Raw genomic sequence first — 26,350 nt, 5'->3', positions numbered from 1 at the left:
GGAAAACCACCTTATTTTTCGGCTCATAAATCCAGGGTGGGGTGAGGGGTTCCTGTGGCCCCATCTTTCCCCGACCAGTGAGGAACATACGCATGCAGGCGCCGCCCAACAGGGCCACATGCAGCCACGGGCCCATCTTCCAGATGAGGAGATGCAGGTTGGTCCCCGAGTGAGGAGGACACTGCCCAGCCCCCATCCTGCCGCACCCGTGGGCTCCCGACTCACACCATGTTTAACGCCACACGGGTCACTCTGCACCCAGCAGATGAGATGGTGGGAGACAACCCCCCCCGCCACCCCCCCAGGCCTTCCCAGCCCTGTCCCTCCTCAGCCACCATGAGCCTGAGAAACACCCCTTGTTTCTGACTCTCACTGGTGGGCTTGCTGTCACAACCCTTCTCCCTCAGGAAGGAAATGTCCCTGTGGCCTCTGTCTCCCTGGCCCAGACCCAGGCCCGCATGTCCCACTGCTTCAGAGCTGGGACCCCCATAACAAGGACGCCAAGGCCCAGGATGGCAGGAAGGCCTTGCGGGTTCCCCAGAAAGCCAGAGCCCGTGGGCCCTTCTGCCTACTGAGGGCCTGTGCATTCCCCATGCAAGCCCATTGCTGCGCTGCCCCTGCCCACCGCACCTGACAGTGTGCCTGCCCCAGGACGTCAGGGCAGGTGTTGACACACACGGCCTTCATCTGGTCATGAATGGTTTCTGTGTGGAGCAAGCTGGTGCCTGTCCCAGACCGGCACCCCCAGGGCCGGTGAGGGAAAGCTGGACCCGTGGGAGGGACCACCGTGTTTGGCTGGTGGTGGGCGGTGGCACGTCATCCCAGGGGGCCATGGCGGGACATTGTTCCAGCCTCACCAGGGCTGCCTCCAGCATCCCGGGATTTATGAGGACTCTGCCCGCACCCCCCAGGCAGACCGTGCCAGGCAGCCTCAGGGAGGCCCGACACCCCCCTAGTGGTGACCTGTGACCATGACGATCCCGCGTCCCCTGTGGCGGGCAGGTGGGGAGAGCTCTGTGTCAGGAGAGCTAGACTTTTAGTGACATCTGATGCCGGCTCCTGTCTTCCGTGTCCCCCAAAGCCCCCCCGGAGCCCCCAGGGCCAAGCCAACCCCGCATCTGCTGCCCACACAGCCTGGCCACCTCCCTGCCTGCCACTGCCACCCACCCTTGGCCCTCACGCTGGGGGCCCAGGGTCCTACCCTGTCTGCACCTGACCACCCTTTGGTAAAAGGCTCCACGGCCCTCCTTGCCTTCTTCCCAGGGCCGGGTCCCCTCCCTGCTTCCTCGGCTCCAGCCCCACGTTCTTGGGCACATGGGAGCCTCTCACACCCAGCCTGGGATGCTCTTTGCATATGCACAGTGTGAACCCTGGGGGAGCAGGGGACACGGATGCCCAAGGGGCTGGGGCGCATGTCCTGGCCACCCTCCGTCCTCCTCCCACCCCACCCACCATCAGAGAGGGCCACGGACAAGGTTGCTCAGTCCCGAGCGCTTACCCGGCCCCGGTGCCAGCAGTCCCCACAAAAGCCTCCCTTGGGCACGTGGCCACTCCGCAGACCCCCCACTAGCCAGGGTCACCTTAAAAATAGCCATGGTGGGGTTTGCGGCAGCGGACACCCTTTTGGACTAATTCGTTGGTAACAGCAAAATGATGCCGAGTAAAAAAAATACCCACTCTATTTCCTCATTAACATAATTGCAAACAGAACGAATCTTTCTTGATTTCATGTAAACAACAGCTTGAAATAGTTTATAATCCTTGCAGGTATCAAATTAAGTTCTTACTTATGGTCTGGAAATTAATTACCCTTGCAGCGAGACAAATGTGAAAACTGTGTATTTTTGACAAGAAAATTAAGCAGCTATTGGGGGAAATGTAACTTAATCGTCACAGAGAAAATTGTTTATAAATTGGTCGCGCGTTGTCTGAACTCTCGCCTCTGCAGCCGGCCGGGGGCTGGGCTAGCTTGTGGGCTTGCGTTGGCCTCGTTTGGGGCTGGTTTGGGGACTATGGGGGTTTGCAACAGAGGAGGGGTCAAAGGGGCCGAGAACAGGGCAGAGAGGACCCATGCAAAGGAGCAGAGACCGGGACGCGGTGATCGGGGGGCAGCCCTTTCCCGACCACAGAGCAGAAACAGGGACTGGACGGAGGGAGGAAGCAGCTCCCTCAGGTAACTGGGAGCTCTGGGCAGAGGGGCAGCAAGGCCAAAGGCCCTGGGGCAGGGCTGTGTCTGAGCAGACAAGAGGCCGGGTACCTGCAGCCAAGTGCAGGCCAGGAACTCTCAGACAGATGGCCGTTGTCTGGGGGGTGGTCTGTGGTGGTCCAGGTGTGTGTGTGTCTGGCCCCAGGTGGCGGGAGGGCACATTCAGCGGGACAAATGCACCCAGTGCTCAGGAGAGCGTGCAATCTTTCACCATTGTCTATCCTGTTACGGCAAACCTGCTCCAGTGCCCTCTCCTCTTCCAGGAGCGGGGTTTCTGGGTCAGCGGGAGGAATATTTACAAGAACTTCTCGGCAGTCAGAGCTGGTCCACGGCAGGGGTGAGGTCCCTAGCACAGGTGGTGGCCAGGCACCTGGCGGACTGCGCAGAGGCGTGTGGCCCCGGGAGGGCGTGTCTTCCACACCTGCCACTCTGAGCACCCCCCCAGCCCTCCACCCCCACCCCATGAGGCTCCTTCCCTTCCCTTCCCGCTGCCTCAGCCCACCCCTCCCCACAGGGCCCCCTCTGATGTGATGTCCGGCCCAGCGAGGTGGTGAGGAGGAGCCAGAATGGACGTGCCCCCCGGGCCCCCACCTCTGGTGGCAGCTGCTGGAGTAGGCAGGGGCAGGGTGAGGGCTGCATTCGTGCAAGTGGACAGGTTGCATGGCCTGTGTGTGCCTCAGTTTCCTTAGCCATGAGGTGGGGGATGGGAACAGCCATAGGGCTGTTTCGGGGTTGGGGACATGCCAGGTCACACACCTAGAGCTGACACGTAGCTCTCACCAGGGGTGATGGGTGAGCACAGTTATCCAAGTTATGGACTAATCCAGCTGCGGCAGGTGGCAGAGAAAGGGTGGACCCAGAACAGGGGGGGTTCAGTGTGGTCAGTGCCCCCAAGGCCATGGCCGTGGGATCAGATCCAAGGGGTAGAGGACAGGATGGCACAGCCCAGTCTAGCTGCCCAGTCTGGAGAATGTTCCAGAAGGGAGATAGAAAGCAGGGGAGCAGCAAGCCACACAAAGCAGGTGCTGGTGATAGGGAGGTACGCATGGCACCAGGTGAGAAGTAGAAGTAGTGGCACCTGGTGAAGGACAGGGATGGAACCAGGTCATGGCTTGGTGGCCTTGCCAGTGGCTGAGATGGGGTGGCACCGGGCTCAGCAGTGCACCCCCAAAGGTCTCGCAGGGGAAACGTCAGGTGGTGCTCAGCGTTCCCCTGGGACCCCACGCCCGCCTTCCCCCCATACCATGGGATCCATGCTCCCCTCTTGCTGGCTGGCCCGCATGCTGCTGTAACAAACACCATGAAACCACAGACACTGGTTTCCCACACCCCTGGGGGCTCCAAGGTCAAGGGTGCAGCAGGACTGGCAAGGACTGTCTGGCAAGGACTCTTCGTGGCTTGCAGACGGCTGCCTTCTGGGGTCTCCTGTCATGAGGACATCAATGCTCGTGGATCAGGGCCCCACCCTATGCCCCCATTTAGCCTCCAGGTCTCCAGATACAGTCCTTGGGGGTGAGGGCTTCAGCATGTGGACTGGGGGTGGGAGGGACGCAGGGGTCACAGGCAGGAGGGGAGGGAGGGAGAGCTGGAGAGCCGGAGCAGCCTTGCCCGCTTCAGGCCATGCCCGCTGACCAGGTCAGGGCAGCACAGCCCCCGTGCACAGTGAGGGCACTTGAGTCCGTGCAGCTCCCCTGTCTCTGCCGTCCCCCCTAGCCCGGGGCATCGCGATGGCCTCAGAAGGCCCCAGCCCCTGGGCCCACCCTGCCGCAGTAGCAGAGTCCGGGCCTTCATTCTGCCTCAGAGGTCGGGAAAGTGGGAAACTTTGGGGTCAGGCATCAGCTGCAGGAGCCTGGACCCAGCTGGCCTCCCTGAGCCTGCTTGTGGTTGCTGCAAATTTGGGATGGTCCCCCGACCTCTGCTGCTTTGAGGTAGCACCCAGAGGCCCAGGGGAAGAAAGCTGCTGACCCCGAGCAAGAGCGGGCGTGGTCCCTGTGCTGACCGTCCAATGACCGGGACAGCTGCTGGGAAGGTGTTGGGCGCTCAAAGCCTGTCCCGTAGCCCGGACATGGGGCCTGGTCTCCGCCCCCCAAAGTGCCGCATAAATTCCTAAGCGAAGCTGTGCCTGGCACTGCCTGCCCCACTCCAGACCCTTGAATGCTAGAGCGGCCCACCCACCCAGACCCTGCTGTGTCAAAAGCCTGGGGGCGCTGGGCTGAGCCACTGAGGGCCCCCCCATCCTCCAGCCACCAGAGAAGCCACGCAGCCTACATGTTCTTCCCTTTGGAGAGGAAGCTCAGGCTTTGCTGGCAAAGTAGGATGCCGGGCAAGGCCACCCACAGCGCTGATGCCCAGTGTCCTACCTACCTTGACGCCAGCATGGGCCTGACTCCCACCCCTCTCAGTGGGGGCCAGACCCCTGGGAGCCCTGCCTGCACTGGGGCCTGGGGTGGAGTTCGGCCTCAGCTCTCAGCTCCTCCCTCCTGCTGCCTCCAGACCCCAGCAGATCTGGGAGTAGCCCAGATCGCCTGTCTCCCGCTAACTGGCCCTGGGGCCTGGGCAGCTGACACCTCTGCTCTGAGCCTCCATTTGACCACCTATACAATGGGGATGATGGGACACCCCAACTCAGAAGAGGCAGGGGAGTCAGTAGGATGGTATACAACAGGCTCCCTTGGTGGGGGGGTTCAGCTAAGGGTGGAGGTGGCCCTGTGACCAGCCACCCAAGAGCTCAGATGAACCACACTCTGGTCATGGGGAGGGTTGTGTGGAACCTTCTAGACTGCCTCATCTACTAAAGAGGAAGACAGCAAGACAGTGGACTCATACCCTGGCCCTGGGCCCTGGCCCCCTCCCCATCCTGGCCAGTGGGACTGGGGGCACCAGTGTAGCCTCCCAGATCTTGTCAATATTAACTGCCATCTCGAGGGCCCAGCCCTGGAATGTGCCCCCCTGGACCCAGGGGCCCCTTTAAGGGCCCCGCTAAGGTCTGTTTGCTAAACCCACCAGAGACACCGGCCGTGCCTAATAGGGTCACATTTTACGCCAGGCCACGCCTTCTGGGGCTCAGGCCTCAGCTCTCTGGCGTCTCATTAAGGTCTGCACTTTAGTGACCTTGACGGCCACCCCGCCTAACGGCCCCAGCCCAGTGCTGCCGGCGCCCCCAGGAAGTGAGGACAGGCCTGGCAAAAGCTGATCTCCCCAGCCACCCCCCAACAGTATGCCACTTTTCAGAGGGCAGAGGGGCACCAGCGCCTCCTCTACGGCCACATTGGAAGCTCCAAGTCCAGAGAGTGGGGATCACAGAGGGAGGGGAGCACAAGAGAGGATTATGTATACAAGACCTTGGGCTGGAAACAGTGCCCAGCTCTTCCACCGGGCCCAGCACATCAGGCCTGGCAGTAGGGCCCAGGAAGTCCCCAGGCTTTCAGCAGACCGTCAGCATCACCCTCGCTGGCCAGGCTCCCATGCACATGGCTGGAGGGGGTGGCTAGGCAGTGCTCTGGGCTCATCTACTCCATGGAGCCACCCCTGGGCCCCCACCTGGCCTCAATGTGTCCATGAGACCCACTGGGATGAGCCCTGGCCTGGCCACTCCTCGTGAGCTAAAGACAGGCAGGCAGCACAAGTCCCAACGTGAGCTGGGCATTGGGGCACCTGCCCGTGCGGCACCCGCAAGCCTAAAGCCTGAGAAGGGACAGAGGCAGCAGGGACACCAGCAGCCCCAGACCCCAGCCAGGGCCCCACACTGGACACACCCAGGGTCCGACGTGGCCTTGCAGGAGGATTCTGGGGCTGTCTGAGTCGATCACAGAGAAATAAACGGTGTGTGCGAGGCCAGCAGGGCCTCCGAGGGGCCGCGTTAGCTTGCGCGGAGCTAGGGCTTGGCCAGGCAAAAACACTCCTGGCCAAGGGTCAGCCTCAGCCAAGGCGGGGATGGGCTGGGGTGGGAGCTGGGCCTGCAAGCCCTACAGGCAGGGCCGGGAGAGAGGAGCCTAGCTGTGTGTTCGGGGGGTTGTCTGCAGAGGTCTTGTGCACAGAAAGAGGTGTTCTCGAGCCAGAGGGGGTCACGGCGTCCCCCGTACCCTGGAGGATGCACCCGTCTCCAGGAACTCAGGGTGCCCGGTGCTGTGATTGGGAGCTAGAGCCGGTGTACCCCCAACCTCACCCCTGCAGGCGGTGCTGATCCAGGGCAGGGCTGCAGAGGGGTGGGCATGTTGGGGGAGGGTCTGTGTGCTGGGGTCGGGGAGGGGGCTCAGAGCAGCCTGCCAGCACGGGGGCGTGCAAGCCTGGGCCTGTGCCCTCCCCAGCTCTGCCGCCAGCCCCTTCCTCCCTGCCTGCTCCAGCCTGCCCACTGCGCAGCTCAGGGGCTGGTGCCCGCCCGCAGCCTGCCCCCCAGATGCCCGGGGCTGCCACCTGCCCCAACTTGCCCAGGGAGCTCCTGCGGCCCTTCTTTCTGTCCTCCCAGCCACATTCACTGTTCCTCTCCCAGCCTCTCTGCTACCCTCCTGCCCCCAGGCTACAGCTACAGCTATGCTACAGCTCAGCCCCACTGGCTCCCATTTAGCTGCCCTACAGTCTCATGAATACACGGAGCGCTCAGGGTGCCCCATGCCTGCCGCTGGCCCCAGCTGCCAGTTCCACAGCCCCGAGGTCAGTGGAGTTCAGCCCAGCCCTGGGGGTGGAGCCACCTTAGATCACCTGCTGCAGCCACCTGGCAGGTCCCGTTGATGCCGAGCCCGGGCCACTGCAATGGTAGTAACCCCTGGTGCAGGGCAAGGGCCACAGGGAACTGAAGGCCAAGGGGCAGGGCAGGGGGACAGGTGTCATGACTGCTACAGCAGTGTGTGCTCCCTTGGGTGTGACAAGAACCAGGAGCTGCTGCTGTATCTTAAATTTGAGGTGTTTTAGAGGTCACTGAGTTCTCCATGATAGCCCGTAGCCAGCTAGAGGATAACGGGGTGTGGGGTACTCCGTTCCCAGCATGGCAGCTCTCCACCCACCCCACAGATGAGACTCCTCTCAGACATAGGCCTCCATGATGACGCCTTGCAAGAAGGAAACTGAGGCACCCCTGGTCACACAGCTCGCCAGCGGTCCCTGGGCTGACCAGTGTGCCAAGTGCCAGGTGCTGAAAGCACATGGTGCAGTGGTGCTGGGAGGAGGGTAAGCACTCGCAGGTGCAGTGGAGCACCCATTGCCTCAGTGCAGAGGGCATTGCTACCCTCCTGTCATGCTCCAGGAGGCTGAGGCCTGGGTGCACAGCTGTGTAGCTCTGAGCCGCATGTGTGGGATTTGTCCCCAACCCACCAGGCCCCACCTGGGACTGGCCATAACGCTTCCCAAGGGGCAGACAGGGCAACATCACAGACCAGATGGGACGTTGATGACACCAGCTACTTAGGGGGGAAATTAAGCTAGTGAGTCACTGTGGGTACCCCAGACCCCGTAGGTAATGAGGCCGTAGATGCAAAATTGAACTCATTGGAAAGGCACAACCAGGAAGATTGTGAATAGCCAGCCCACGGGCAGCAGACAGAGGTGGCCTCTACGCGGCTCTGCGGCAGGGGCTGAGAGCTGGACGCAGGGAGAGAGGCTGCAGCCTCACTGGGCCCCCGCCCGGCCAAGCCTACTCACCAAAAACCGCAGGTGATGATAGAAAGACAGTTTTTAGTCAAAAAGCCCTAAAGGGAGGGTGCCAGGCCCTGGAAAGACAGTTCACAAAAGAAGGGTCACAAGCTGAGAAGAGGCCTCACTCCCTCTGTCCTCAAAGCTGGGGCTGGTCAACCATAGTCCGGAGGTCTGATCTGGCCCCCAACCTGTTTCTATAAATAAAGTTTTATTAGAACACAGCCACGCCCATTCATGTAGGATCCATGTCTGGCCGCCTACAGGCGACAGCAGAGTGGAGGAGCTGTAACAGAAACCACCAGGCCCCCAACACGTGGCCCTTCACAGAAAAGTTTGCAGACCCTCGCTCTAAGAACTTAAATGTAGACATGAGAGGTCGGCAGACATGAATGTGAATTCTGTGCTCATGACGCCCCGATGAGATGGGCCTGGACACCGGTGCCCCTTCCAGAAAGTGCTTCACTGACACACTGCTCTCCCTGCGACCCTGTCACCCTCCGTCCAGGAAGGAACAAATCTGAGTTGCCCCAAAGAGTTACATGCAGACTAGTTGGTCATAGTCTTATTTTATCAGTGAAAAATCAGAAACAGACCACACAGCCGACATTCATGCATTAGGGACAATTGTGAGACTTCCACCGTCCAGGGAGAAGGCATAGTGGACGAGGTGGCAGGGAGACAGACAGGGTGCCGCACAGTCCCAGGGGGCAGTGCACGCGTGTGTGTGAACACCGCCTCACAGGAGGGTGGGCTTCAGGATGCATGTTTGAAAGAGACTTTCCTGTATCTTCCAGAATCTTCTGTGCCGAATGGTTTTGGTTTCAGCGGGTGGGAAAGAGTAGGAGATAATCGTGCAGGGGAGGAGGCTCCCTGCAGAAAGACCCTGGCCCATCTGGCCCTGCCGCCCATCGGGTCACTGTGCTGCCGTGTCTGGGAAAGGCGGTGACCCCAAGCTGGGCTGGGGCAGGGGCCGGGCACGGGGACCTTTCTGCTCTGCTTGCTGGGAGCCATTGGGTCCTGCTGAGGGCCATGCATAGGGTGGGGAGGACACCTCCCTGGGCTCCCCTGCCTGACCCCTCCCTGCCAGCCACGTGTACCCCAGCTCATTTCCTAGGGTAGGCATCATCGCATGGCTGCCAGGGGAACATCGAGGCCCAGGTCCCCGCTTCCAGGTGACTCCCCCGGTGGGGGCTGTGCCTTCAGGCGGGACCCACCCTGTGCCCCCAGAGGCTGACGCCCTCCCTGAAGCAGCACCCAGCCCAGCCCCAAAGCCCCTCCGTCACAACCTGTCCGAGGCCTCTGGTTCCTTCAGCCTCCACACCGGGCCCCCACCCAGAGGCAGCTGCAAGGGCCCGGGTGCGGGGTGGGCAGAGGGACCCAGGCGAGTGGCCGTGGCCCGGGCGCTGGAGAGTCTTGGCCCTTTCCAGAGGCGCCAACATCTCCTTGTCACAAAATGAAGTAAATGGGACAGTGGGGGGGGGGGCAGTTTTTAAATTGCCGCTTTAAGCCATTTGGAAGTCTGCTAATTATTCTCTGGGGGAAAGAAATGCAGGTTCATTATTATAATGAGCTTTGGGCAAAATATTTCATCGAGTGTGACGAGCCCCAGTGGCTCCTGAAGCGAGCAGCCTCCCCCTGCAAGGCCTCCCGCCCGCCTCGGAGCTAATTGGCCCGGGGTCCGCCCGGCCCTGTGCTGTTGGTGTGCTATTTTAATTCGCTTATGAAAAGCCCCCGCTTTGATGTCCGGGACCAGATAAGGGCGGCCGCGGGGACCAGCGCTGGGAGCGGGTTCGTGCCGCCCGCCCGCGAGGCCTCCCCGCCGCCCGCTCTGGGCCCCGGGCCAAGGCGATGTCATGAGGTAACTGCACAAACAGTCCTGCCTGAAAAAATATGCTTTTGTTTCACTAATAAATCTCTCCTTGGAACACTCCCCGCAGGCTCTCGGCTCTCCTTGGGCCGGCCACTGCCTGGCGGGGCCTTCCCGCTCGGCACCGGGCACGGGGTCCTGCCCGGGACGCGTGGCCTCAGGGCAGGCCCAGCGCGGTCCCCTAGCTGAGCTGATCCCAGGCCTGCCAGGAGCACCCGGCCTCCCCGGCCTCCCCGGCCTCCCCGGCCTCCCTGGCCTCCCTGGCCATCCACCCCATTCCACTCTCTCCCGCTCTCTCCCCCGACTCTTCCGGGCTGGGGCAGGGGGCAGACCAGGATGGGGGGTAACCTCTCTGCACTTCACATCTTAGGCCTCCCAGGGACAGCCCACCCCCACAGCCTCACCCGCCTCCGCCTCCCTGCCTTCGGTAGGCCCACTGACAGTCGCCCTGCCGTCTAGAGCACAGAAGGCAGCCTGGCCTCGCCTGCCCATGGCCTGTCCAGGGTCACAGCGTCCTGCTCTGTGCAGGAGGGGCAGCACGGCTCCCGGGCTCTCTTGGCCAGGATGGGGGGTGAGACCCTGCCCATCCCAGACAGACCCAGAGAGCCAACAGCCCTGAGATATATAGGAGGGTCTGGGCTCATGCACAGTGGCAGGTGGCTGGCGTGGCACCCCTGGCCCCAGCTCCCATCCCGGCCATCACCACCACCCCCGTCTTTGCTCCTCTGGCCCAACCTCAGGAGCCTGCCTTAACTCGAGCCTGCCTGGCCACCACCTACTCTCACCTCTTCCCCAGCCCTCGTGCCTCCCCCACTGCCATCCAGAAGCCCTCCTTCCCTGGCCTCACCAGCTCCCCGAAGCCCTGGGATCTCCCCTGTCAGTGACACAAGTGGTGTTCCCAGCAGAGAAAGCCAAGTGCAGACCCTTGCCCTCCTGCTTCCTAGCTGCACGACCCTGGCCACCCTCCATGGCCCCTCTGAGCCTCGGGTTCTGCATCTGTAAGAAGGAGACAGGGACACTAACTCTGGGCCCCTGGCCAGGATTACCTGGAGCCCTGTCTGGGGAGCACCTGGCCTGGCGCCCGGCACGTGGCAAGGTGGAAGCTCTTGATTCCCGCCCCATCTTGTGGGCACCACTGTGGGCACTGTTGTGGGTTTGTCTTCCCCGCCCACTGCCAAGCGCCAGACAGGGGTTTGATGCCATCTGCTTGGGGCATCGAGAGCCTGGTGGGCTGCAGCTCAAAGTGAATGCATCCAGGCTGACCCAGTGCCCCCCCCCAGCCCCCCGTACCACATCTCCGTGAGCATGTGCTCAAGGTGCCACAGGGACAAGACGGCGTTCCCGGAATTATGGGGCTGCCCCTGATCAGAAATAAACCATGAGATTACAGACCCGGGTAATGACCGTGCAGCACTGTGACGGAGGGGGGCCGGAGGGCCAGGGAGACCTCTGAGGGAGGGGCATCTGAAAATAGCTCTCAGGGTTGCTATTAATAGGCTTCCATGCAGAGCTGTCCAAAAGGGAAAACAAAAAGAAGACCCTAATTTCTCCATAGATGACTATCATTAATTTTATTCAATGAAAGTGTTTGGATAGATGTTTTAGTTGTACTTGAATTTCTAGAAAATTCAAATAGTACAGAAAGGTTAGAAAATGAAAGTGAAAACTTCCAGGGCTTCCCTTCTGTCCCTAAGGATATCTCTTATTATCCCAGAAATATCCATCTTGAATGTGAGAGGAGCAACGTTCTAAACATTGAACTGCGTGTTGCATGGAAAAAATGATGGGGGGTTAAATGAATAGATAAGTGGGCATGTGGTTGTAGGATGGGGGAATGGATGGCTGTGTGCACGTATACATAGATGGATGAGTGGATGAATGGAGGGATGAATGGGTAGATGAATGGAGGGATGAGTGGATGGATGGATGGCAGAATGAATGGGTAGATGGATGGAGGAGATGAGTGGATCGGTGGGTGGATGGATGGATGGATGGGCAAATAGACACACCATCAGAAATAATTATGAATATGGTAGTGCTACTTTTGATTTATCTGTTCTTCTTAACAAAGAAAAAAAAGGGAAACCAAAAAAATGCTGAATTTAGATAAGCATTTCTTCACCAAAGAAGTTCATTTCTAAACATCACTTTCAGGTTCAAGGGGGGAAAAAAAACATCACAAAATGTGGGAAGTTGGAGTCATTGTGGGTTTTCGTGGTCTTCTTTCAACTCCGTGTGGTATTGAGTGGCTGCAATCCCACCCACCCACCCCCTTTCTGCCTCCCAGGATGAGTCAGTCATGTCCGTGTTGTGGTCCTGACATTGGTCAGACCTCTAGCACGTGCATGCGGTTCAGAGGCCCTCCCTGCCTCTGTGGGTTTATCTTGGTTCTGCATGAAGGTGAAGTTGGGGCTCACCTCTCTGCCCACTCCTCAGTTCTTCATTTCAGTTTTTTTTTTTTTTAATATATGATAGTCACAGAGAGAGAGAGAGAGAGAGAGAGAGAGGCAGAGACATAGGCAGAGGGAGAAGCAGGCTCCATGCACCGGAAGCCCAACATGGGATTCGATCCCGGGTCTCCAGGATCATGCCCTGGGCCAAAGGCAGGCGCTAAACCGCTGCGCCACCCAGGGATCCCTTCATTTCAGTTTTGATTGCTCTCCTGGTTAGGTGAATTTCTTCCTCAGGTGACCAAGTCTGGAGGGTCCTCCTCCTGCTTGCACTGTCTCCCTCCTTTGGCCCTCTATCCGGGCGGGTGCCCTGTCTCTCAAACCACCTGTGTCCTGGCCACATTACTTCTGGAGCGCTCCTTCTTCCCTGCTCCAATCTGGATTTTTTCCCCCCTTGAGGCCTCCTGCCTAGCATCATTCTAGAACTTGCCTTTATGATTGTCCTAGGCTCAACTTACTATTCCTGGACCTCACATCTTCTTTACTGTTTGTTTCCTCTGCTTTCTGGAAAAACTTCAAACGCCTTCCTAGTAAGAGGTACGTGGCATGGATGGTAAGCGTTCTGAGTCCTCAGAAGATCTAGATTCACCTTTGTTCAATCATTGTGCCTGTTGATAGTTTAACTGGGTATAGAATCACAGGTGTTCCTTCAGAATCCTGCAGACCTGTCCTGAAGCCTCCTGGCCTCCAGACCTCCTGTGGAGACCTCTCATGCCTGCCTCAGCTTCAAACTTTCTTCAATGTTCTTCCCTTTTTCTGTTCCCTGGAATTTTCCCATATCTACATTCTAGCCTTGGAGGGTCTGCATTTCCCCCTGAGGTTCCTTTGTGGCCAACTTTGTTCATTGCGGGTGCTGAGTATTTGGTGGGGGGAGTCTTCAGGAACTTAACTCCTTGAGCTCCAGAAAAGTTCTCTTTCTTGTTTCTGATCATGTCCTTCATGACATCATGTCCCTTGTCTCCTTCAAATTCCTTTTAATCAGATGGAAGACATTTTACAGGAAACTTCCATGTCTCTTTTCTCTCTCTTCTATTTGTAGGATTATATCCCCGACTTTACCCTCGTAATGAAATCCTATTACCAAACCTGTCTTCGGTGTCCTGTCTTCTTGTTCTGTCACATTTGTGGTGGGGTCCTGCCCTTGCCTGGTGGGTGTAACAGTTCCTGGAATCTTTCTGGGAATTCCAGATACATTTTCATATCTTGGAATCGCGTCACTTCCTGATCCTCTGTTTCTGTTTGATCAGCCTGGCCTCTCTTTCATGTTCCAAGTATTTTCAAATGTTTACTCGGGATCAGAGCACGGGTAGGCTTGTTGGCATTTAGGTTGTGCTGACTGTGATTGGGTGGGGTGTCAGCTGCGCACTGAGGGACCCCATATGTCGCAGTGCTGACGCAGGGCACTGCTTCCAAGAGCTTTGCCTAGAGACAGGGCTGGCGGCTGGAAGTCCAATGGGAAGACACTTGGTGTGGCAGGAGGACAGGATGAGAACCTCGCGCCCCCTCATGCCGACTACCCCCTTGGTGCTGTCACGGGCAATTTCTTGGTGTGGCATTCAGCTGGCTGGCCTCAGCACTGTCACTGTCCCCAGGTCACCAGGATGGCATGGTCCCCAGCACATCTCCACTCCCTTCCTGCACACTTTGGTTGTACCATGTTGTCACACCCTGACACCCTCCTACAGGCCCAGCATGGAGTCCTCCCTCACGAAGCCACTGTGCTGTCCTCCTGCTGCCCTGGATCACTGTCCATAGCATAGCCCAGACTTCTGACATTCCATCCCATTGGAGTCCCTGAGCCTGAGACCCTCTCATGGTCCAGAATCCTCTGGGTCCTCTCTGTGTCCCCCAAGCTCAGCTCCTTGGCACTGTCACTGCTCTGTGCACATAGCCAGAATGTCCTCCTGAACCTGTGTGCCGGTTAATTAAGCTATAGCTACACATTTCATAAGGCCTGGAAGGGGGAGCATGAGGTCATGCCTGTGGGTCCCAGCATCCTGCTAAGGTTCACGGCCTCTGGTGCTGCTAGGTAGGAACCAGGGACAAGGAGGGCAGAAGTGCTGAGCAAAGGGATGGCTGAGTGCCCGCTGGGTGCTCATCCTGCTCCTGTGCTTGGGGTGTTCTCGGCAAGGGCAGTGCTGGAGGGTGTTGGCAGACCACCATCCGGAGGAGAGCAGATGGTGGTGGGCATGGTGGCCATCACATGGTGGAACGTGACCCGTCACATGAGAGTTTAAGTGGCCACCTCCACCATCATTGTCTGTGGGACCACACGGGTGTTAGACCTCCTGAGTCTCAGTTTCCCCTTCTGCTAACTGGGCCCACGGGGCCACTTTTAGGACCAGAAGGGGCAACTTGTGTGCCCTCCCCCCCATGGGCCTTAGTGTGACTGCCAGCCTCCCGCATCATGGTGGACGAGCCAGCCCCGGAGCCCTGCATCCCAGGACAGGGCTTCCTGCCATCACGTGGCCGCCTCCTCCCTCCAGCTCAGCAGACAGAGCAGGATGGTGGGTGCAGGGGGGCCTCTCTCCACACAAATGGAGGCCCTGCCCCACAAGACGGGCAGCAGGTGCTCAGAGCCCTGTCAGCACCAGCATCCCACAGTTCTGCAGTGGGGACAAGTCGCATTACTGAGAATATAGTCTTATTTTTAACATAATTGGGAGAGGAGAGGGTGCCCCGCACTGGGGGTTGAGTGAGCACACACTGGGGGCCGAGCCGGAGGCAGTAGTCAGTTACGCTGGGTAACAACTATGGGCTTTTCCTCAGGCGCCTGCTGGGGTGCCAGGGGCCTGCTGGGCAGTGCAAACATGCCATGGATCAGGGCATCATCCCTGTGGGCAGTGGGAAGTTCGGGACATGTTCTCACGATAGCAGAGGTGCCCACTCTGCCCCTCCCCGGGGACTCAGAGTCCCTGGTGCCAGGTTGTGCATGATTTCCAGGATGGGAAGTCGAGGAAATGTTCCTGGTGGGCAAGGGAGTGGGGGGTTGCAGTGAGAATTCCTCCCTGGGACCTGCCTGCCCACCTGGGCCGGCCAACCATGGGGACCGAGGGGCTAAGACTTTCTGACCCCGTGGGCTCCACAGGACCTGAGCGTGGCTGAGGGAAGTGGGGTATGGGCTGGCCCAGGAGCTGCCGACCCGAGGGCTGCTCTGGCAGGGGAGCCAGCCAGGCAAGTGCCAGCAGCGGGGGGATTGGGCCGTACCCCACAAACAGGCCTCATAGCCCAGGGAGAGCTGGGGGCCCCGGGTCTGGAAGTCACCCCCAAGTGGCAGGGCCTCCAGGTCCCTGGTTTTAGCGAAAGAGAAAAAGAACACAGGATGGCTAAGGTGAACAAGGACTTTTTGTATAAGTATATCCCAAATATTTTCTACAATGTTTTATACTAGAGGAAATTCATGGTTTATTGAAAATCCCAACTTTTAGTCGTGCGTCCTATTGTTGCTTAAACACCCCTACCCTGGAGGGTCTCCTAACCCCTCCGAGCCTCACCCCTGCCTCTGGTGTAGGACCCCACCACCCCGGACTAAAGCAGAAGGGACTACAGGCTGCTGGAGTGTGAGCTGTGGCCCAGGCCTACACATGCACGCACACACACCAAGTCAGTGTGGACAGACTGCCTTCCTCCTCCTCCTCCCCCCTCTCCCTCCCTCCCTCCCTCTCCTCTTCCTTCCTTCTCCCTCCCTCCTTCCTTCCTCCCTCCCTCCCTTCCTTCCACCTCCCTCCTTCTTCCCTCCCTCCTTCCCCCTCCTCCCTCCTTCATCCTCCTTTCCTTCCTCCCCCTCCCTTCCTTCCTTCCACCTCCCTCCCTTCCCCCTCCTCCCTTCCTTCCCCCTCCTCCCTTCCTTCCCCCTCCTCCCTTCCCTCCTCCTCCCCCTCCTCCTCCTGTTGATCTGGGACAGGGAGGAGGGTTCTGTTCCCAGCCCCACCCTGACAGCAGGACCAGGCCCCAGCTCCTTGCTGCCTGCCTGGCTGGCTGCCACGGTGGGACTTATGGGACCGTCCTATCAGCAAAAACAGGCCCTGCTTGCTCACGAGGTCTGGCCTGTTGGAGCTAGGACCCCCACACCCACAGGGGTCCTGAGTCCTTGACTGCAGAGGCCAGGGTGCTAGGGGCTGTGTCCTGAGCCACAGTGATAGACTTGCCACTGTTGACATCATGTGCAGCAGCCCAGGGGCATCAGGCTTCTGACTCTGCTGGAAGCCACACTAGTGCCCCCCACAGGGAGCTCCTTGTCTGTTGGGCCAGCTGTCCACACAGGGGAGGGACTGTAGTGCATCCTGTGTCCCAGGAAGGTCCAAAGGGCAGAGACTCCAAGGAAGAGGAAACCGCTTGAGGCGTGGGCATCCAGGGAGGGCTGCCTGGAAGAAGTGGGCCAGGCAGTCAGTGAGGTTCACCAGAGCCCTGTGGGTGGCGTTACCAAGGTCACTTATAGCTGAGAACATGGTGGTGTGGAAGGAAGGAAGCCACGCGCCCCAGGGGCATGGGTCACAAGTACTGGGGAGGTGGATTGGAAACACAGCCTCCTTCCTCTGCAGCCTCTGCCAGGGCGGAAGGGCATTTCCGTCAGACGGGCACAGCATGTATGTACGTAGTGCTCCTTCCCAAAGATGAGGGCCAGCCCATCCCCAGGGGCGCCCGGCTTCCCTCGGCCCCTGCATTCCTGTCTCCACGCAGTGGCCACAGGGACGTCTCAAACATAAACCAGACCACGCACTCCCAGCTTAAAGCCCCTTCTCCCTGGAATGCACTCCCGGCGCCTTTCCACAGCCCGTGGGTCCCCAGCTTCATGAGTCCCTCTAGCCTTACCTGCCTGAAGCTCCCATTTGCCACCCCTGGCCTCCTGGGGGTCCCTCCTCAAGGCCTCTGGGCCCACGCGAAGCATAACCCGGAGCTGTGCCGTGGCCGACCAGCCATGTGGCCATACCTGGAGCCACCGCTTGCTCCTGCTCCTCCCTGACCTGACATGCTGGTCCCCTCACTGCCTTCGGGTCTATGCCTCCAGAGCCCTGGCTGACATGCCTCCAGTGCCCCCAGTCCCTCATCCCCATCCGACCCTAAAGCTGGCAGGGGTGACTGGCTCCCTCATGGAGAGGGAAGCTGCCCCGTGTCAGGACTAGTGTAGGATTGTCCCTACGAAAGCCCTGTGCCTGGACCAGAGCCTGGTGTGTAGTAAGCGCCTAGCAAACTCTGTGGTGGCCTTGCTGTCTGAATGAATTAACCATGAACAAAGGTCAAGCTGAGCCTCCCACCACCAACCAGCTCCCTCTTGGCATGTGTCAACGGGGTGGGCGGGAGTGGACAGCATCTGTCCCCACCCGCTCCCACGTGCCCAGGGCAGTTCGGTGGGGGTTCTGACAACCCCATAAACACCCAGGGGCCATTTCAAGGCCACATGATCCTAGGAGCCCAATGCTGGCCCAGCCCACACCTGTGTGTCCCTCACTGGGGCTCCTGGGGAACCTGGCTCCTCACACTCACTGGGGCCAGGATCAGGTGCCTCCTCTTCCTCCCCCAAGCCTGCCTTCCTTGGGTGCTTGCCTTCTCAGCAGATGGCCCCATCCATGATGTCAGCCAAGGCCCTGAGAGTAACCCCCTTCCTCAACCCCACACCTGGCCACCAAGCCCTGACACCCCCATGCCTGTCCCCATGACCTCCTTTGATCTAGGCCCATTCGGCCCCAGGGAATGTGTCCCCTGTCGAGAGGGGCAGGGACTCAAGAGACAGAGGAGGACTAGAGAGAAGGCCAGCATCTTGATCCTGGTCTATTTTTAGTTAGTGGCAGGCTGTCACTCCAGAGGCCAGCGGCTGCGTCATCAAGGCCTTTTGATCTTCTTGTCATTGCTGCAAGATACACAGGAGGCAGCTGCTAACTGCTTGTAGAAGGAATGAAAGCAGGCACACAGGCCTGGGGCAAGGGCGGGGCAGGGTGAGTGCTGTGGGTGGGCAGTGGGAGGGTGGGTAGGTGGAGGGAGGGCAGCATGGATGGAGAGAAAGAAAAGGAAGGGAAACAAGGAAGAAAAGGAAGGAGGGAGGGAAGATGGTGGATGGACAGATGGATGGAATGGAATTGTGGAAAGATGGACGGATGGATAGATGGATGGATGGATGGTAGGTGAGCTGATGGATGGGTGAATGGATAGATGGACAGATGGAGGGATGGTGGATGGATGGATGGATGGATGGATGGATGGATGGACGGACAGATGAGTGGATAGATGGATGGATGGATGAATGGTAGGTGAGTGGATGGATGGGTGGATGGATAGATGGACAGAAGGATGGGATGGTGGATGGAAGGGTGGAGAGATGGATGGACAGATGAGTGAACAGATGGTTGGAATGGTGGATGGATGGATAGATGGAGAGATGGGTGGGTGGATGGATGGAATAATGGATGGACAGATGAGTGGACAGATGGATGGAATGGAATGGTGGAGGAATGGATGGATGGGTGGACAGATGGGTGATGAATAGATGGAATGATGGATGAATGGATGGATAGATGGACAGATGGGTGATGGAATGGTGGAGGGATGGATGGAATGACGGACAGATGGAAGGGAGGTAGAGAGTGAGCAAACAAGCAAACTCGGTGGAGTAGATGAAGGAGCTCAAGCAAGGATTCCTGGGAGAAGGAATGCGTGGGCCCCAAGCCCTCAAGGCCAGCTCCCCTCCCTGTTCCATTTGCCTCAGAGCAAACAGCTCTGTCATACTGCCAAGACCTAAGTATTGAGCCATTTCCCTCTGGGACTCTTCTTTGCTTGTGTGAAGGTGCTCCTCCTCTGCTTCCTGGCCTGCCTGACCCCCTGCCTCCAGGGCTGGCCGGGGGGCTGCTGAGAAAGTGTGTGTCCCGCCTGCAGCCCTGTCTCGTACACACCCATGCAGGGAAACTCAGGACCCTGATGCTCTGTGGGCATCACTAGGTTTTAAAGGGACACGTTGGGGCTCTCCTGGCCCAGAGTCAAAGGTCTTGAGATCCCTCCCTCTCTGTACACCCAGATACCCGATGCCGCTACCAGAGCCTTCTGGAGTGGGGACAGAGTATCCTGTGGCAGCAGCCAACCGCAAGAAAGACAGGGCACCCAAGACACCCTGGCCTGCCAGGACAGACACATGGTACTGTCACCATCCCTGTCCCAGGCCGAGACAGACCCAGGCCCCTCCCTGGAGAACCCCCTCCTCCTGTACAAGCAGAAGAGCAGGAGGTGTTGGAGGCCTTACTAGGCAAGGGTGGGCAAAGAGAAAGAGCAGCAGAGGCCTTGGCCTGAGCTATGCCCACCCCTTCCCGCCAGACTCCTTCGGAACTCTGAGGCCCCACCCTCAGCCCAGGCAGGCTGCTCAGGGGTCTCCAGGCTGCATCCAACAGCTGCCTGTGCTGAGTCACCCGCACCTGTTGGGGGCGGGGGGGCGGGCCTGGGGGCTGGACCAGCTGGACACATTCCCTGGCAGGCGGCCCCTGGCACTGGGGGGCCAGAGTGTGCACACAGGCCTGAGTGAGGGTCGCCTGCACAAGATGAATGTGGGCAGCTGGTGGCCTGGCCTGGAGAGAGCAATAAGCCCCTGAGGAAACGGACCACAGCTAGAGGCCTGAGGCCCATCAGCACATCCCCTCCCAGTGTGTCCTGTTTCAGGGAATAAGACCAGACCTTCCCTTTTGGGGGGCACCCTCTGTGCCGTGTGTGGTGGTAAGAGGGTGAACAGACACGGCCTACAGGACACGGTGCAATCACACAGGGCATAAGAAAGTCCCACTGCCACGAAGACACAGCGTGGGCCAAGAGCCCACAGACTGAGGTCTGGGAGCTGGCCATAGAGGGCAGACTGGCAAAAATTAAAAAGAAGAGTAGTGCTCAGTGCTGGTGACGATGGGAGGACACAGGGCTGTCCTGCCCGTCTGGGGAGACTTTCTAGGGCCGTCAGATGGAGGCTGTGCTTGCCCTTTGGCCCCGCCTCCACCCCTCAGAGACTCACTCCCAGGGCGCCAGGCCCAGGTGTCGGACAGACCTCTGGACCATGCGCGGTAGCACTGGGAGCGGTGCTGGAAGGCTGAGCTCGCCAGGCGGTCCCGGAGGTGGACAGGCGAGCTGGCCGTGGTAGGATCATGCTGAGAGCGTGCTGTGAAGGGATGCCTCCCCCAGCGGTGGCCGCGGGGCCGTGGCTCCTGGGCTGTGGCTGCCCACTCCTGCTGGTGCCCTCCGCCCTCGGCTGACACCTCCCATGTACGCCCTGCTCATCCATCAGGCGTGCCCAGCTCTCCAAGGCCCCCCAGGACCCCCAGGGACCGTCTAACATTCTAGGTATTTTACTGCCTTGGTTCTCACGTCTCTCTCCCCGACCCCGGAACACCACCCGAGTGCCGCAGGCCTTACTCTGCCTCCTTGTACCACGCACAGCACCTGACTCAGTGTGGCCCACTCAGGGTCCCTTGGGTGAGTGCACATGAGTCTGAGTCACGGCCTGAGCCCCGGGAGGGGCTGCCCCTCTGCCTCTGGAAGTCGCCCCCAAAACCTAGATATCCCTATGCTGTGAGCGTATGGAGGACCGAGGCCGCGCGGGGCCCTCTGGGGGCAGTGGAGTCCAGTGACATTCTGCATGCGCTGTGCCTACCCCAGGGGTGGGGGGCACGGCGCCCAGGCCTCACCCCTGCGGGGGCCCAGGCCTCATCCCTGCAGAGGCCAGGCCAGGGCTCCACCCGAGCACACTCCCTTCCAAGGGTTAACGCGAGCTCCTCAGGCAGCGGCGCGTTTGCATTTCACATGAAGATGTTTTTGCAGCAGCCCCGGATGCCAGCATTTCTGTGGTCACAGTCAGATGTTTTTAACTACATTGGACAGAACCCACGACGGCTCTTTCCGTGGCTTCAGCCAGTTTCTGAGCGCTACCTTGAACCCCCGTCATACCCCAAGACCAAGGCCGTGTCGGCGCCCCCAGCCCTGTACAGACTCCAGCGGCCCCAGAGCGGAGCCGACCCCAGCCGGCGGTGGGGGGGCCCCTTCCCCCAAACCCAAGCCCAGCCCACCAGCCCTCCCCACACTCCCTCCGCTCCCGGGGAAGAGCAGGTTCCCCAGTGGCCGTTCTGGTGCCTTCCCAAGGCTCAGCCGGGGGCCGTGGCCACAGGGCAGCGCCCAGGGCATTAACTCAGGGCTGTCCCAGCTCCACAAAGCCTGCGGGAGCCTCCGGGGGCGGGGACAGGTGGCACAGCCACGCTAGGGGCCAGCCCTCCCCACACAGGGTCCCGGGCAGAGGCAGAGCATCGCACTTAAGGAAGCTCGAATCCTTGGGACGTGCCACTCAGCATTCCGACTGTGGTGGTGGGTTCATGGTCAGAAGAATCCCCAGAACATTCCAGATACACTTTCCCTTCCCGACTGTGCTCCGCTCCCCCAGCTTTGTGCAAAGCATGCTTATCTGCGTGTTAAATGCTCTGAGAAGGCCTGCAAGGAGAAGAACCTACTTTGTTTAACCCAGCTGTTCCCCAGCGACTTCTCCATGAAACCTGTGTTTCCTTTTTCTGGCGGATACACGTTACTGTCTGAGCTGTTATCTTTTCAGGGACCTTGCAGGGGTGTTGAACACACAATCACCCCCTCTCCACCCTGTGTCCCACGCTGATGACACCCAGCCTTTCCCGGCCTCCAAAGCGGGATGTGCACATTCAGGAGTCCCTGCAGCGTGTGCACACTGGGGCCGCCCAAAAGTGCTCAGACAGAGGACTTTCTTGGGTGGAAAAGCCTGTCACACCTGAGCTTGATGCTGGGGGCCACCACAGGATGTCACCACTGTGCAGAAGGGCCCAGAGGGACCCCCATTGTGCCCTCTCCTGCCCAAGGCCCCCGTGTCCACCCCCACATACACACACACACACACACACACACACACACACACACACACACACAGCTCAGGCACTGTGACGTGGCCCCAGGTGGCCCACTCTGACTCCAGTTGTTACCAGTCCAGCTGCCAAGCCCCCACGGCCCATCTGTCAGGCCCCAGGTCCCCAGTGTCAGCTGCCCAAAGTCCTCCTCCCCAGGTCCCCCCAAGCCTGCAGGCCCTGCTCTCAGCTGCCACCAGGGCCCCCACCACACCCTCCCCCACAGGCGTCCGTCCCGCTGTCCCCAAGCCAGCAGAGTTGTGTTGGGGGAGGGGGGCAGACCACTTGTCACTTCAGAAGGCAGGTGACATGAGGGGTCCAGCCACCAGCAGAGTCACGCAGCCCCTGCACTAGCCCTGTGGGACCCCCACCTCGCTACGCTCCCCCCTTCCAGCCTGGACAGGGTCAGGCCTCTCCGTCCCCTTGCACAGACCAGCCCGAGCTCCCCAAGGAGCTTCTGCCCAGCAGGACCCAGGACTGTCCTCTCCTGGGCCTCATTCCCTCCCTCACAGATTTGTTCAATCAGCAGGCCCTGCACACCCCTGTGCCCCGGGCATTGGTGCTGGGCAAGAGCATGGGGGTCCTGGCTCCCAAGGGGCTGTGGCCTGTTGGGGAGGACAGACAGGAATCGGGGAAACAAAAGTGGGCAAGACAACCTTCGGATAACAGTAGGAATGTGGGGGCTCTGATACAGAGGACTGGAGGGGGCCAAGGGGCGTCTCTCAGGAGGTGAGGCCAGAACGGCAAGAGGGAGGCAGCGTGACAGAGACCAGGCAGAGGAAAGAACAGGTTTGAGAGCCCTGGGGTCAGAGTGAGGGGCATGGGGCTTTCCCAGAGAGGCCCCACATCCTGCCCTGGTTCCTTTGAGAGTGTGCTTCTTTCCGGCCTGGTTCCACCCCTGTTTCCTGAGTGCCGGCCAGGTACCCGCACAGGGCAGCTGCTGTGGGGTACACGGCCCAGGGGCACTTGAGGGAGTGGATCTCACTGAACTAGCAGATGCCCAGTTACATGGTGAAGGCATTGGGGGGGGGGGCTCCCAGCAAAGCACTCCCACCTTCTGGTGCCAGAGCCCTGGTTTCTCTGCCCCTGAGAGGTCATCTGAACGCCAATGTATATCCATGGGTTCATTCAACTCTGAAACACCTGAACCACCGCCCTGCCTCCGGATCCCAGGGCCCCTCTGTTCCCATCAACCTCAGCTCGCTGCAGGGGGAGGCTGGGCTTCCAGCATCACCACTGGCTGCCTCCCATCCCCTGTTGCGTGTTCTGTGCACCCATCTCTCCCTCCCTCCCATCCCAGCGTCACACCCTGTTTGCGCAAGGACCATGGTTGGTGGGGAAGATTGCACAAAGCTGTGTGGAGGTAAACACCAGATGGGTTCCACAGAGACCCCCCCCCCCCGAGTGCCCACCATGTGCCTGGCCCTGAGTTGTGGAGGGGCGAGGGGCTGGAGACAAACAACACTCCAGAATAACAGCCAGGACAGGCAGGGCTGGCATGGTGAGGGCAGGCCAGGAGCTTGGGGATGGGGGACACACCCCAGAGCCCATCAGCCCATGGTGGCAGGAGAAGTCAGGTTGAAAACACACCTAAGCTAGCGACCAAAATAGACCATGTGAGCTAGTGCGTGGCTCAGCCTCCAGGATCGAGCTGGCCTTGCATTCTAGAGATGCCTCTGAACTGCCCGATCCAGTCTGCTCTCTTACAATGCAGGGGACACGGTGGGGGTGGGGGACTCTTGTTTGCAGCTGGCTTTGCCCCTGGCACCTGGTTGGCACCTGGTTTTCTCTCATACATTAGGCGATGCCCCATCTTTCCTGTGCGCCGGAACACTTTGTGTGAGATCCATGTTTCTACTTCATGGAAATATGGTAGAATCGCCCCCAAAAAACTAGACTTGAGCCCATCTGGAGGAGAATAAGTGACTATTATTTCACCTCATCTGGGGGCTTCAGTTTATCGGGATTTCCTCCTTCGTTGGCTGCTTAGGGTAATTTTTCCTTAAAAAGCGATTCATCCCGTCAAGTTTTTGGTTTTGTAGGACATGACGTATTCCACTCACTCTGCACCTATGGCTGTTCCTCCTCTTCCAATCCAAATTCTTTGTCTCCTGCTTCAAGCTTTTGCATGTCATTGGCTCCCAAACAACCCTCCTTTGGTTTTACTGACCAATTCTGCCTTCATAAACACTTTCCTGTTCTGCTCGTATCTTCCTTTATCCTCTCTCTCTAGTTCTTTCTCGGCAGTTATCTTGCTGTTCTTCCTCCACCTTCTTGAGTTGAAGCTTCATTTTCTGATTTTCTAGAATGGCTATCAATCTTCCTCTGAATACCCTCTTGGCAGCATCCCACGTGCTTCTATCATTCTCGTCGTGGGTCTTTCTAGATGGATTTAATTGCTATTTTATATCCAAAGCATCGTTTGGAACTACATGATCTTGTAAAGCTCCTTGTGTGTCAGTTTTGTCACTCCTTAGCTGGTATTAATTTCCTATTTTACTCCAAGGTATGAACTTTTTGAAATGTGTGGACTTTTCCCTTGGGGCCTAAGGGGGTTGTTTCCATGATCTTTCTGTGCACATGTAGAGGCAACCTGGGCCGTTCTGCTGATTGACTTGAACTTGCCAGTGGAGGAGTTGGGTTCCTCCACATCCTTATTTTGTTTGTTTGTTTTTCCCGCTGTGGTATGTCAGCTTCTGACGACAGTGCCGTAGTTGCCAACAACATTGCGGATCTCTTGACAACGTGTTGGTTTTGTTTGATCTTTCCTGCCCTGCACTCCAGGCACATATGTGCCTTCCCACAGATCCATGCAAGGAGCTCTGTTCCTCGCTGGGTCTCCCTGTCTGTCTCTGGAACCTCTGCCTCTGGAGCCCTCAACCTCTCCCTCCACTCACTGCTCACACCCTGCTCTATGGCCACGTCTGCTGACAGGGTCTTCAATTCCCTTCTGTTTGTGGACACCCAGCCGTTTAGCCTCTCTGAGAACATCAAATCTAATCTAAAGGCCAATTTGGCTTAGCCTCCTCTGGTGTGAGGTCACCACCTGCAGCATGGCTCTTGTCCCACAGGGAGGGTCAGGCTCCCTGGGTGTTTGGTGACTCCTTATCTCAGGGAGAGACCCTGTAGCTTGGAAGGCAGTTACAACGTGAGTGTTGAACTCTGCTGCTGCCTCTGCCTCTCAGCAAGGCCTCACCCAGGGCAGGTGTGAGGATAGAAAGGGGACCAAGAACCTGGTGGGATAAGTCTGGGGGCACACAGTGAGAATCCTGCACCTTGGGTCTTCATGCTAGCCCCAACAGAAGCTCTTGAAAGGTTTTAGGAGAGGCTGTTGTGTGTTCTGAATCACTGCTCTGGAGGCAGGGGTCAGGGGACCCACAGGGGCTGACCAGATTGACTCAGATGGGATGAGAGGTCATCAGACCTGGGCCAGAGAAAAAGAGGACAGGAAGAGAGCCCAGGAGATGCCAAGGAGGAGTGGCCTGTGGAATAGCCCTGTGGAGGCAGGAATCATGCTGCCCTCTACCCCCATGGTCACCAACAGCGTCCCCTGCCCTTATTATAATTCTAGCCTGTTCGTGGTTGCTTTTGGAGCTTTAAGGTGGCCCCTGACCACCCTATCTCAAATCATCCCTCCACCCAGGAGTTGTTGAAGCTGTTCAGAGGTGCTCACCTTAATCTCCTTGCCTGTGACATCTCCCCTTCCTTACCTGGCTGATCCTTGAGGTGTCCCCTTGAAGGACACTTCCTCCAGGAGATCCAGTTACCTTCCACTGAAACTCTATACTTTCCCTGCAAGTGCATATGAGCACTGGAGTCACATACCACCCCCAGGGATGTCCCTGTCCTACTCCCTGACACCTGACCCAGCAAAGGAGACTTTGCAGATGAAACTGAGTAAGGGATCTCCAGATGGGAATTACCCTGGCTTATCTGGATGGGCCCAGTGTCATCACAAGAGTCCTTACAAGAAGGACACAGGAGGTCAGAGACAGAGGAGTGGCTGTGACAGTGGAGGCAAAAGCTAGAGAGGAGAGAAGGTGCTAGGCTGCTGGCTGTGATGGTGGAGGATGAGATTATGAGCCAAGGAAGGCACTTCTAGAAGCTGGAAAAAGCAGGAAGTGGTTTTGGTCCTGGAGCCTCCAGAAGGAGCATAGCTGTGATGACACCTTCACGTTAGCCTAGTGAGCTCCTGGACTCCAGAGCTATAAGATTGTCAGTGTGTGCACCTGAAGTGTGTGGTGACTCATCACAGTAGCAATAGGACATGTATACAAGCAGCAGCTTAGTGCCAGGCCCTGGGGCACAGCAGCAGACAAGG

The 26,350-nt window shown here is 58.7% G+C and overlaps 1 protein-coding gene across 3 annotated transcripts in view; it reads left to right on the top strand.

Annotated features, from left to right (window-relative positions):
• The window catches only part of KCNQ1 (potassium voltage-gated channel subfamily Q member 1), a 323,311-nt gene that overhangs the window by 271,438 nt on the left and 25,523 nt on the right, over positions 1 to 26,350 (top strand). For 2 of the 3 annotated variants that reach the window (XM_077862848.1, XM_077862850.1), the window contains one exon: positions 19,158 to 19,274. The exons of the other annotated variant lie outside the window; for it this stretch is intronic. In XM_077862848.1, the coding sequence (XP_077718974.1) occupies positions 19,158 to 19,274 (117 nt within the window). The remainder of the gene's footprint in view (positions 1 to 19,157; positions 19,275 to 26,350) is intronic. 3 annotated transcript variants of the gene reach the window in all.

Source organism: Canis aureus, chromosome 21 (assembly GCF_053574225.1).
Source record: "Canis aureus isolate CA01 chromosome 21, VMU_Caureus_v.1.0, whole genome shotgun sequence".
Classification (NCBI taxonomy): Eukaryota; Metazoa; Chordata; class Mammalia; order Carnivora; family Canidae; genus Canis; species Canis aureus.
The sequence above is the reverse complement of the archived record's forward strand: the minus strand, read 5'-3'. Positions and strand labels throughout refer to the sequence as shown.